This window comes from Bombus vancouverensis, chromosome 11 (assembly GCF_051014615.1).
Source record: "Bombus vancouverensis nearcticus chromosome 11, iyBomVanc1_principal, whole genome shotgun sequence".
In the NCBI taxonomy this organism is placed as follows: domain Eukaryota; kingdom Metazoa; phylum Arthropoda; class Insecta; order Hymenoptera; family Apidae; genus Bombus; species Bombus vancouverensis.
The window spans coordinates 13,641,647-13,654,775 of NC_134921.1; the positions used below are offsets into that span (position 1 = coordinate 13,641,647).

At 41.5% G+C, this 13,129-nt stretch overlaps 1 protein-coding gene across 7 annotated transcripts in view; it reads right to left on the reverse strand.

Annotated features, from left to right (window-relative positions):
- The window catches only part of LOC117154855 (uncharacterized), a 46,378-nt gene that overhangs the window by 30,486 nt on the left and 2,763 nt on the right, over positions 1–13,129 (reverse strand). For all 7 annotated transcript variants that reach the window (XR_004463838.2, XM_076622637.1, XM_076622638.1 and 4 more), the window contains 2 exons: positions 8,228–8,272; positions 7,901–7,928 (listed from right to left, as the gene is read on the reverse strand). Coding sequence is in view for 5 of the 7 variants with exons in the window: in XM_076622637.1 (XP_076478752.1) it covers positions 7,901–7,928; positions 8,228–8,272 (73 nt within the window). In the remaining 2 variants the exon portion in view is untranslated. The remainder of the gene's footprint in view (positions 1–7,900; positions 7,929–8,227; positions 8,273–13,129) is intronic.

Here is a 13,129-nt window from a genome sequence, read left to right on the forward strand (position 1 = left end):
ACCTATCTATTTACATCCCAAAGAGGTCTAGTCGCGTATAACCGGTAGTTAATCTAGAGAGAAACTCATAAAAATCTTGTTTATGTTGTTATTACGCGAGAATCCTTCCCTAAAGCCTATGTTAATACGATGTTTTTCTCTTATTTCGTACAACTCTGTGTTTAAAATGCAGGAAAGACTTGGCCTGGAAAGAATTTCTCGGCGAAGAATGACGAAGAGAAAGACTCTGACTCGGTCCTTGAACCACCTCATTCGCCAAACATTAATATCATATCCACGGCGTGGTAGACATCGCAGCATCGTGTTAAACGTTGTAAGATAATATTTTTCAAGTACGCGAACCGCGATAATATTCGAAGGAGAAGCAGGGCCGTAGTAAAAATTCACTCAAGCGGCGATGCATCCCGCTAACGAAATCATCTGGTCTCCGGTTCGTCTCGGTTCATTCTTCTTTTGTAGACCGTCCCTTTCGCAGGAGGCGCTTCCTCGCACTTCCTTCTCCTGTTGCTTCTGTTTCCTCGCCGCGCCGTGCCGCGCCGTGCCGCGCCGTGCCGCGCCGTGCCGCGCTGCATCGTGAAGACCGCCGCGCGCCGGCTCCCGACGCGACGCATCGCCGCGCCGCACCGCGCCGTCCACCTTCCTACAAACGGCCTTTGAATAGCGTCTAGTTTTTGCCAGGCAACTAGTTTTACCGAGGGTTTTCATTCTACTCTATCGAGACCGCGTCCCTCGTTCTCTCTCCCTGCCACAGCGCTCTACCACCGTGAGAATGAAAATTCTCGTCGCGGCATAAAATTACGAGCAAGAGCGAAGGAGAAAGCGGCGCAGAGGAGGAGAAAGAGAGCTCACGCTATGAAATTGCCACGCTAATTTTTATTTCGTTCGATTCTATCGCGTTCCTCTTCCACGTGTCACAATTCCTACCGCGAATCGGAAAATCATTGCGATGCTCGGTTCTTCGTACTCTTTTTACCGTCCCTCCGATGTACGATTATAGATTTTCAAACGAAACCTTAATGCGAGTAACTCTCTTCGTGTTTATTTTTCGCGCTTCGCAAAAATCTAGGGGGTTGAAAGTTCAAACTGAAATCGAAAGCGTTCAATGCCTGCCGCGCAACTCGGTTTCTTTGACCGTTTATTAAGTAAAGGTAGTCTTTTTTTAGCGTTGGACGTGTTTCTTTTTTTCTTTTTTCGATAATATCGAAAATTTGTCAAATTATCAAAAAAGATCCTTCTAAAGCAACTATTTAAATGATAAAAGTTAACGAATTTGTATCAAGATCAGTTTAACGACCTTTGTAGAAAACAAAAAACAAAAACAAAAAAATAGAAAGAAATCAAGAATCGATTCCATCTCTGCAAGTCCATATGAAAATTTACGTAAAAATATATTCATAAAGATACACTGAGAAACTGGTTGCGAGAAAGTCTTTTTTAGAAGAAACGCGTTAACGCTTAGTACGTGTGATAAACATTCTACTTTTTTACTTTTCTAGTTTTGGCTTATTTTTGCATAGGGACTCGTTGCTTTATACGATACTTCGGGCTACACCGATGCCTACCGACGATTGGCAGGAACGGCACTTGAATTTTACCCCAGCTGAAAAATATTTACGTACGAATTTATCGAAAAGGATAGGAACACCTACCCCTAGGATAAAGGCACGGAAGCACTTGGCCGGATCGAATGGAACGGAATCGAATGGAAATTGCGCGAAACAACACGGATCCAGGAAATATATCTCGCTACGAGCGCAAATCCGAACAAGCGGCCGAAGAAAGAGTCAAGCTACCCGACCGACTTAATATTAGCATCGGACAAAAAGCAAAACGCCTCTGTACCAGTTTTACAAGCTCTCGTTTCTCCAGCCCTTGCTATGCTCGTTTTCTCATTGACGATCCTACATCGCCGCACCGTGTGGATCCATTTTTCCCTTCTAATCGCGAAAATCACTATTTCTCCGCTATAATAAACGATCGAGTTTCCTCGTCCTATCTCCGCATCTCGCTCGATAGTTGGTTCCGTCGAACGAGTATCCCGACCTCCTCTGCCCGAGAGATCGCCCCGAGGAATCTGTCGCGTCAGTTCCAACCATTTTCTCCCTCGAGAATCGAGGACTCGAAACGTGCGCCTGTATTTTCAACGGTACGAACATCTGCTGTTTCGCCATCGTCTTCCCATACGTATCGTGCGTTCGTGGCTAACTGTACAGCGCCTTTGACTATCTATCGGCCTACCGGGATAAAATAAATCCACCTATACACTCGTCGAATGTTGAACCAGCGCACTCGGTGTCCCGCTAGATTTGCCAGGAAAAAAGGTAAATCGTATACCTCTACGTCATCCGACGGTCGTTCCCTTCGTGCTGGATGACCGTCGATGATCGCTCGTCAACTTCGTTCCAATACAAACTACGTATACCGTACAGCCGAGTTTGAACAAGCCTATACACGAAAGAAACTGTAACAGTAGTCCGCTTCGACGATCGTATAATCTATTAAATCGTAACGTATACGGCGATAAAGTAACGGATGACGAAAGCCGAGTAAAACTTTTACATCGCCTCTGCCAGTTTCCGACGATTCCCTACTTTCTTAACTAGGCTGTAGTCAAGCGTATGCTAATTTCATTACGTATTACGCATTTACGCGTGAAGACGGTCGAACCAAAAGAAAAATAAGCTATTAATTGTAATTACATAACGAGTTAGGCGAACGATTGATAAAAACCGTGTGAAATCGGTCAAACTACAGCATATGATTTTAGACTCGACGCGTGAATCAAAACGCTAGACGTTGGCAATTGTGTAAAAGTACAAATATATAATATTCGTTTCATACGTTTTGGTTATAGGTCGGTGATAGAGTTGGCCAGTGTTCTAACTGGCGAATTTCCACTCAACCGGCAATAGTCTGCCGTTTAGTTATTTTCGAGCAACAGAGGATACGTCGTTACTTGCATTAGCTACGAGGGCCGTAATTAATTGGGAGACCGGGCGAAGAGCACAGCCACGAGTAATACTGTTACCGTCGAAACATCGCATAATTACGTACGGTATTTTCTCCGGTGAATTCGCCTGGAATCTTTCTAAACAGTCTTTGTTACGATACCATTGAAAATTCAATCGCAATTCGAGCGTTAAATTACTAAATTACTTTTGTTACGTTTCTATGCGTATGCCGTCTCGACGTTATTGATATCAACGTTTAGATTACGATCCAGGGGTTGGCCAGTCTTGACAGAGACGTCAGTCAAGGGCTTGAGACGATACGAATGAAAATGGAAAACGACGTTTTATCTCGACAAGAAGTAGGACACTTTTCGTCGATGGCCGCTATCAAAAATTACGAATTATTCGACTCGTAATTAAGTAGTCGACAACTATGCGTTACTTGCGTTCAGAGAACTTCTACCGACATGTCGAACAATTCCCGGTGTTCCGATTCGACGTAGTTTCTAGGTTACTACGGCTATTCATCGAACTGGGCTATCTACAATTGTATACAGTTTCATCTTCAACGCTCGCAAAGATGGCTGTTTAAGATTTTATTTCCATGCTGCGATTCGATTGTCTGCTTTCTGACGAACCAGTAATCTATAATATCGTAACAGAAACTTATCGGCTACGACGCTCTAAAAACAAATGAATAACGGAGTGGTCGTATAATACGTAACCGCGTGAAAATACTTTATAGCCGAAAAGCTGGTCCATCTGTTGTTCAATTATCGCGTGATATTACTTTTTAACTATTAATAATAACGATCGCTAACAAGTTAGAAGGCAAAGTTTTATACACGATTCAAGTAGTAAACGGAATTTATTTGAATGTTTCAATTACGACCCTCGGAAGTTTAAAAACACCAGTTATACGTACATACGCGTACTCTGAAAGAAAATGTTACCTTCTTTATAACCGTTATGTTTACTACTTACTGATAAGAAACGAAAAATCTGATAAATATTATACGTCGCAGGCCAACAAAACCGCAAATTTCTCTTTGTAAAAAATATTCTACGTAAATAGTTACGCGAGTGTGTACGCGAGTGTGTAAGCGAGTGTGTACGCGAGTGTGTAAGCGAGTGTGTACGCGAGTGTGTACGCGAGTGTGTACGCGAGTGTGTACGCGAGTACATTCACCGAGCACGTCCGCGATATCGTATTTACAACTTGCTTGAAACCTTCCATCGTAATACGCTGGCACAAATTCCAGACAACGTTGCTTCGATTCAATAATACATTTATAGACCCTCGGCGTACAAGGACAATTTTCTCTCGTTTAACGAACGTTTAGTCAACTTTGCTCTTATATATACAACTGGTACTTCGTTTACATCGGGGCACACCTCACCCATTTTCATCACCTTGAAATATATCGTCAAGCATTTCGAACAACTTTTTTCTGCACGTACGTGTTACCAATGCTCGACTTTATTTTTCTAGATTCATAGAAAGTATTCTGCCTACGGTTGTGCATTTGTGACAGCGTATGTAACGCATTATCAAAATAACAGGCCAACGAATAATTGATATTATATTACGAAATCGAGTATTCGTTATTTCATGCAAACGTTGCGGGACAGCCCACGGTGGCCAGATTGAAAAGTCTAAGCCACAGCCAAACACGATGTTTAATTCTTCTTTCATCGAAAGGATAAGAGGAATCTCTCATTTATATAAACACCCAAGCCCAATCTCGTTAGACAGAATTTAATCTTTATTCTTAGTAAAGCAAGTAAAGCTAAAGTTTGGTAATTAAAAAACCAAAATTTAAAGGTAAAGTTTCAAGATGAACTTTGCGACGACAGTATTAAAAATGTCTTTTATCCATTATCGCAAAGGTAATTGGAACACCGCGTAATTGGAAAGTAATTTGTACACAGGTATTTGTTAAACGATTAGCTGGAAATTACCGTCGATGTTAATTGGATAATGTTAGAAGCGGCTTGCCGTAGCCGTTTTGTTTTACATCATCGTAGTTAGAGCATTATGATTAAAACAGGTTTTACGCTATAATAAAGACGCGATTCGTATAATTAACCGAGTCGTAAAGCTTCGAAATATCGCGTTAGTTACAGCCTATCGGAGATTATTAGAAAGTTATTAGAAAATAATTGGAAAATTGTCGCGTGAAATTTTGATGTCGCTTCGTAGACAAAGTATTGTGCGATATCGCGTTATAAAGAAAGGACGCGCGTTAATCGGTTAAACTTGCCTCGTTTGAAAAACACGTTTTACAGAGAACATGGAGCATCTATCGATTCGCTTAGCGACAATGGAGGATCGTACGACGTTTGATCAACGCGACTATTAATTACGAGAATATCGATTTGCATTTGCGGGTAGTAGAGATACAGTCTGACCCTATATACCCATCGGAATTAATTCGACCGAAATCTAGCGAATATAGGCATCGATCGCGGCAAACACGAGACACTACGTTAATGTCAACTATTTTCAAGAAAGGTATTTTACCTCTCAGAGGTATCCCACGATGGTCGCGCAACAATCGCGTAGCAGAAGATATTTTCAAGCAGCTAGCACGTGTCCCCCTGCTGGTGCCACTGTGGCCGCACTTCACACGCAAAAATCAAGATTGCAAAGGGGAAAATTCCCTTGAAACTGGAAACACGCGCACGCAGCGTCTCAGCGCCCTAACAAGCGCCAGTATATACAATGTACGTTTTATTTACACGGTACCCTCCGCGCCCCACTTAGGTTCGCGCATTCCGGGCGAACGCGCTTCTTTCCATCTTCTCTACATCCGATTTCAGCCTTTCGTCCTAACCAAGTAAACGTGCGTGTAGGTACCTTCCTTACAATCTTTCACACGCAAACGTTTACGATATTCTTTTCGCCGGCTTATCTCGCTTTCTCCTTCCCGCGTAGTCCAATTTCTTTCTACGTCTATACGACGCTTCTTTCATTCGGATTTCGCAAGCGTCTCGTTCCTTTCTTTTTCTTTACTAGAAATCGATGCAACGTCCAGCTTCGTCGAACGTTGCTAGTTACGTTTTTGCTTAATAGTAATTCCACATTGACGATGCGAGTTTCTTTAATCCAAAGATTCATGGTTTATTCGATATAGTTTCCGTTTCCTCCTTATTCCACATCGGACGGCATTTGCTATCTATGTAGTTAGTCGGTAATGTTCTAATAAAATTTCCAATAAGTTATTTCGCCATGAGCATCCTGCACGATGTTTCCATTGACAGCTCCTCTGACCTTTCGCGTATCAATTCGTTTCCGTTTGCACGTGTCTACTCTTATAAATCCTTCGATTGCAACGTTGGAAAATTCGTTGGAAAATTCGTTGGAAATTTGTTCGAACGCTATTAATTGCAACCGTACCTCGCTGAACGTCGCGTCGCTTAAAAAACGTTTCGAACGTCGTTAAACTGCTGAAAATTCAGCGGTACGGTGCAGCAAGGATATAAGAAGGAAAAAGATAGAAGAAAAAGAGAAAACCGATGCTCTTTTCAAAGGTACATAGTAGACTGAACGTTACCTTTCACTTGTTCTGCGTATCCGAACACGAACGCGCGTGTACTCTGAGGCACCTTTTCAAATCGCACGTTCTCCACGCCCGTGAAATATCCGCACAAAGACGAATTTTATTTAACCTATCCAAGGTACGCGCCGCGTTAATACAATACGAATCGCCTTGAGATCGAAGACCAAGCTACCGAACACGATGATCGATTTCCGAGAAATCGATCGTTTCGTTGACGGGTGCGCGTGATCCCACGGCGAGTTAACCAGCGTTTTCCACGTTTAGTTCACCTGTTTTGCTTCACCTGGCTAACTTGGCCGCCGCCGCCTTTCGACTTCACCGTTGCACGCGATTCGATCGTTTCGACGGATTTCGATCGCGTTCAGCGCGCTGCACCGATTCTTAATGAAAAAAACCTCGTGGTCGACGGTTTTCACAACTTTGTCTGACGCGTGCTATCCCATAGGAGGCAGCTCGTTCGAGCAGCGACGTAGTACTTGGCGTGAAGCCTCGGGTGAGACGCCAGGTGGGTACCGGGAACGATCGTCTCCTCTCTCTTGTCCGCGCCTGGCTCGCCCCACCAGCAACCTACGGCCAAGGTTTACGGCGAACAAGAGGATTCTTAATCCTTTCAGACCCGCAACGAAGGTCGAGGCGCCTCTGCAGGGTTCGACGATCTTTACCAGGTGACTCGCAGCGCTTGGATCTCTGCTTTATCGATCCATCCGTTTATCATCTTTCCGATCGACTAAAGATCACCGCGCCAATAGTAACGACTAGTAACGACGAGTAACGCGAGTAACTATCGCGTTAACATACTGGAACGTTAACATCATGAACGTACTCGCTTTGTCCAGTCCGGCTCCAACACTCGGTTAGCCGTGAACGGTTCGGTGTAACCCGATCCGAGTTCAAACGTCCATCGGAACACGCTAATTCGACTAACGATCCCTTTTTATCTTTGCCTTCCTTTCCATCAAACTTTAACCAACGCATGTCCGAGATTTCTCTATTTGATAATTTTAATCTCCGTATAAGTTTGTACGCGACATATTTCGAATCCTATTTATACGCGCAAAAATGTATCGAGCGATAGCCGTTTTGCGTCGAAAACCATCAATTAATCGAATAAAGAGCAAACGTAATTTACATAACGAAAAGTCTATCGCTACAAGTCGAAGGAACGAAATAAACTAATTTTAACGTTCTTAACAACACGTACAAGAGCGCGGTAATTTCAAAAAATTTCATTTTATGCATTGTAGTTATGTTCGTAGGAATGTTCGCGGAAAGTTTTTCTTCTCTCTCTTTTTTTTTTTTTTTTTTTTTATAAACATCGAAACATCGAATATTTTCGTCATCTTTGTACAAAGGACCGGTTAGTTTCCAAGATTAAAGCTTGCTTACTTCCAGTCGAGCAGTCGAGCCGGCGTTTCTGTAACACACAAAGAGAACACGCAAGAGTTTAAGCCAAACTTAAAGGGACGCTTATACGTGAAAATGTCTATCGGAAATGTCTGTCAGTGAAAAAATTATTTCTAGAGTATACTTATATCGAGCTTTTTTAGTGAAAATCGTACGTCAAAATAAGAAAACAATTTCGCCTCGACGTGAAACTGAATTTCACGTTCACTGTTATCTATATTCGTAAAATTCCACGTATTTCGAAATAATCTATCTTACAGAGTATACAGATTCGCATTTTAGGAACATGTAAACGCGCGTAATACTCACGTCGCTTTTGTACGCAGTCTCGTTTACGTTCTTGGTCTGCATCGTCTGAAACATCGAACAAACTCGTTAACATAATTTTACGTATAATACAAGCCTTTTTGAAAAAACAGAGTTAAGTAATGCAGTCCATTAGCGCGTAACGCTGATCGTGAAAGATACCGAACGGTGTTGGCCTGCTATTCTTTTTAATCGTTTAATTCTCGTATGTATATATTGTATGTATGCATTATATATATATATATATATATATATATATATATATATATATTTATACTTGATAAATCGCTAACCGTTGTTCGCTTGTTATTGCTACTAAATTTCCCATTCGTTTCTTCGTCGTATTTGTTGCCTTCGGTTTCAGATTTTACAATATCAGCAATATAGCAATCAGTCGTGATATGCCGCAAAGCATACATCACGCATACATGTACATATTTCTGATCAACGAGTTATGTTTTTCTACGGAGCGCGCCTTAAAAAGCCGCTACGACGTAAAAAATACTTTGCGTATTACAGACGCGTGTTAAAACGTTTTTAACAAGCAGATTTACGTACACGTCCGAAAATGAACTGACTCGATACTTGTTCGTTCGAAACTACAATATATATTGGCAACAGTGTCGAGCCGATACGTACTTTCCATGAATGAGCGAGCACGGCGTCCATGAATCACTTGGATGCGACGCGACGCGACCATCGAATACTCTCTCACGAATAAACAAGACTACCGATCTGAAATCGGTACAAGTTCCCTTAGGTTCCGTGACCCGAAGCTATTAAGCGGTCGGGCATTTTCTCACGAGATACCTCGGTCTAATTATATGTCTAGGTTGCTCCTGTAATCTACGGGTTTGTTGCTAAATACGCGCCTGTCCCGATGGGGTCCAAGGAAAAGAGCCTAATCTTTATGTCCTGGTACTCGATACTTGGCTCTTCGAACTGCCGTTTACCGCCGTTTACTGCCGTTTGCCGCTATTTTCTGCCGCTTCCTGCCGTACGGATACGTCTCTCTCGAGATCCCCTATCCACGAACACGGTTTACATCTGCATCGAATCGAACGAGCCGATCGAAAGAAATTTCTTCGTCTTCCGAGCGACTGCAACATTCTTACTATCAAAGATAAATATTATTTCGAAGCGAACGATAAGTATAACCAGTAAGCATAACCTATTTTACAATGAATTTCAATTCTCAATGGCGCGGAACCTCCAATCACCGAATATATAGGAATGGAATTTGCAACTTTAACACCGCGATGTCACCGCAAAATTATTTCTTACTTCGTAAAGAAATATTATTATTCCTAAGATTTCAAAGTTCCAATCTCTTCGGAAAGTTGGTTTAAAGAGGCGGATCCAACTACGATTTAAAGGTTCGTTAAAAGTTAAATTAAAGCGAAATGACGTTACAGCGACGTACTTCTCCATCGAGAGAGAAATATTAGTATCGAAGGGTGGGATAAACGTTACGTTAAATATACATTGCATAACGCTTAGAAAACTGACTTTGTAGAACGACAGGTGCGTTCTTTACCTCTGGCAACGTTTTAAATCGACTAACTTTTACGCGAAACATATTATACGATACATCGTACGATACGATACGCGATGTCGATGAAAAATGTGATATCTGGCTGGAACTCTGCATAGTCTATGAAAAGAAAAGAGGCTCGAACGCATAGGTATGCGGGAACACTAAAGCGGATACATGTTCGATAATCGGTGGAATTGGTTGAACCCGTGTTGCTCTTGACAGGATATTCCCCATCAACCTTCGACTGGACCGATCCAAGTCCTTCCTTTTCGTGGCAAAAAAATTTTAACGATCGCCTCGATAATTTCGATCGAACTCTACCGTTTGGCCGCCGCCAACTTAAATAGCGCGGCAGACGTTCGTTTAAAATCTGGTAATTGACGTTGAGTCGTCCCGGACTGGATAATTAGCATTTCAAATTTTCGACTATTCACGGTGATTCGGAAATCATCGATAATGCCAGACTCGCTCGGTCTTTTTCGCTTGGTTTCTGGCGCGATTTCGTGCCACTGCCGGATGATCGCTCTCTGATGATCGATCCTACGGATCACATGTACAGATCACAGGCAATCGACTTTCAATCTCGAATCCTTGATCGTGCGATTGCCTTCGGACCAAGGTACGACAAATTAAACACGTTGCTCGGAATCGAGGAAATCGAATAAACCATCGAAATACCTTTTGTAAAACACGTTTCTCCATACATACTTGCGCTATCGATTCTCGTAAGATTAGTTTCTTTCCAGAGGAACAAAATAGCGCAGACGTATTTCGAGCGATTTCGTTGTCATCGATAAATAATTATGGACACCACGAATTAGAAAATACTAGATTCAGTGATTCTCGTTTCGGTTAGTGGCAACTCGTCCATCGAGTTTCGACCTCTCGAGGCCGCGTCTGTGCCTGGAATTATAATTTCGCTTGGAATGAAAATTCTCGGAAGAATCCCCGAGGCATTCCACAGTCGTCAATCGAGGATGTGCGATACGATCTACGATAAGGAAGCGCACGGTTCGACTTGTCTGACAATTTTTTCCTTCGATACATGCACGTACTTGCGCGTATTCGAAATTTTTATTTCTTCACAACAAAAATACATCTTCGTCGACTATCCTTTGCACGTAATTTCCGACTATCGTCAAATCCTGCCAAAGTAACCTTTTTATTCGGTTAGTGTTCGTATTCTCGTACTATTGTACGTAATGTAAATGTTGATGCTATCTATAGAAAAGTAGTACTATCGCTGTATCGTGTACGCGTATAGGTTCGCTTGTAGCGTAGTTGAATTAAAAGTTGAATCGAAACGAAGAAGGAACGGCGGAGAAAGCGTGGTGCATAAATACATGGCCGTACAGTGAATTTGGAGTTGGAAATTGGGCAAAAGACAGGAAGTAGGAGGAGTCATACGGCACACCGTGCAATTACGTATGTAGGTACTTACTCGTGTACGCAAAAAGGTATGATAAATTCGATGGAGTATGTACAGCAGCCGAAAATCGCTCAAATATCGAGAAATAAAAAAAAGAGAGAGAGAGAGAGCAAAAGAGATTGTTAACGGCGGCGGCTAACGCAGGAAAAAGAGATACAAAGGAAAACAAGCAGGCGATCCACATTCCCCGGTGAAAAACAAAAGGGTGAAACGAAAAGAAGGTAACAAGGAAATAGGGTAACGAGATGGACGAAATTGAAAGCTCGCCGGGACGATAAAAAAAAAGAGGAAAACGAGCTAAATAAGATTTCGTTTAAAATCGTCAAGAACGGGAACATGTAAATATCATGTATGTTTACGCGCGGTGAACGGAAGAAGAGCGATGGTAAGGAAAATTGTCATATTCTAAATGATGATTTGTTTGTAGAGGAGAATGTACCGATCGGACCAGATCGATCGTCATAATAGACATATTTATCAACGAATCGAATAAACAACGTTAAAGTACCTAACTATCCGTAAGACGATAACGTATTCTGATGCGATATTTGCTTTGCGATATGTATGTAACATGTATCGAGACCTTTAAATCCAATAACGTAACCTTGTATGCGGAAGGATTGATCGCGCGTGGATTATCCGTGTTACGGATTATCCCAAATTCCCCGTGTCGAAGATAAAACGTTGCTCCTTTTCTATCGTAATATAAAGAAAATTCTATTCGGCGAGAAATTTTCTGTTACGACGACAACGCTGCATGCGCGTACAGAGCCAATAGTTTATACCACTGCTTGCCAGCATTTTTTCCCTTTCTCTAACTTTTTCTAACCGTATAAATCAAAATGATAAACGTGGTATAACAGTCGCGATACATACGTGCACGTAACGGTGACTGTACTGTAATTACTGAACTACCGATGAAATCGTCTAAAAATTGCAAAAAATTCTTCCATTTTTATACTTCCATGTTACCGAATATCACTACGTCGTACTTGGGTCGTATCGAACACTCGTTTCGTAAAAAAGATTTTAACTATCGATTTAAAGGACGGTGGTAAATTAAAAAAAATTTACTGACGCCATTGTACGGCGTCTAAAAGATCGTAAAACTTTGACCTTTGCCGTTTCTCATAAAAAACTAGCGCTTGAGAAAAAAGAAAATAAAAGAGAACGGCGAACAGCATACGTAACATCCTGTACAGATTCGGATCTTTACGTTTAATACTGCTCGCTAATTTTAATATACATAGAAACGAATTACTCGGTAATCGAGTTACGAGAGACGTTCGACGATTTAACATATTATTTTTAATCCACTTTGAATAGGCGAGAGATTTAGAACCGTGTGGTCTACTCGTTAACTTGATAATTTTCTGTTTTTCTCCTTATTTCCTGCAATTAAATAATATCGGAAAGACAAGCGTCAAAAGAGAAAGTGCATTTTAATTCGGAACAAGTTCAAGTTTTGCTTCTTTCGTAAAGAGAATATATCTTATACACCCTTGATACATACCTCGTGAATTTACGCTAATTGGACGCGTAACAGATTCATAACGGAATTAAGGTGATTACAGGAAGTAATTAAAAGCTATCCTTGAAAGTCATTCTGCTTAATCCATTAATTACGAATACATCGTTAGCGATCGCGTGAAACTATACGCTTATTGACTTAAACGCGTGTATTCCGAAGAAACGAATAATGAAAATACAAAGACACGGTAAAAATAGAAACAATTTTAAAAGTGAAAGAAATAGAAACCGATTTTTTGGAAAAAGCTTCACCGACCAGCTAGTCGGTTACTAGTGGGTAACCGAAAAAGGTGAAAGTATACCGACATACAAATAAATAAATTCGACACATTTTTCTCCATTTACTTACTCTCCCTCCGAGTCCGTAAAGATAGTAAACGCTCAAACGCTTCACGGTATTTCAGTGATA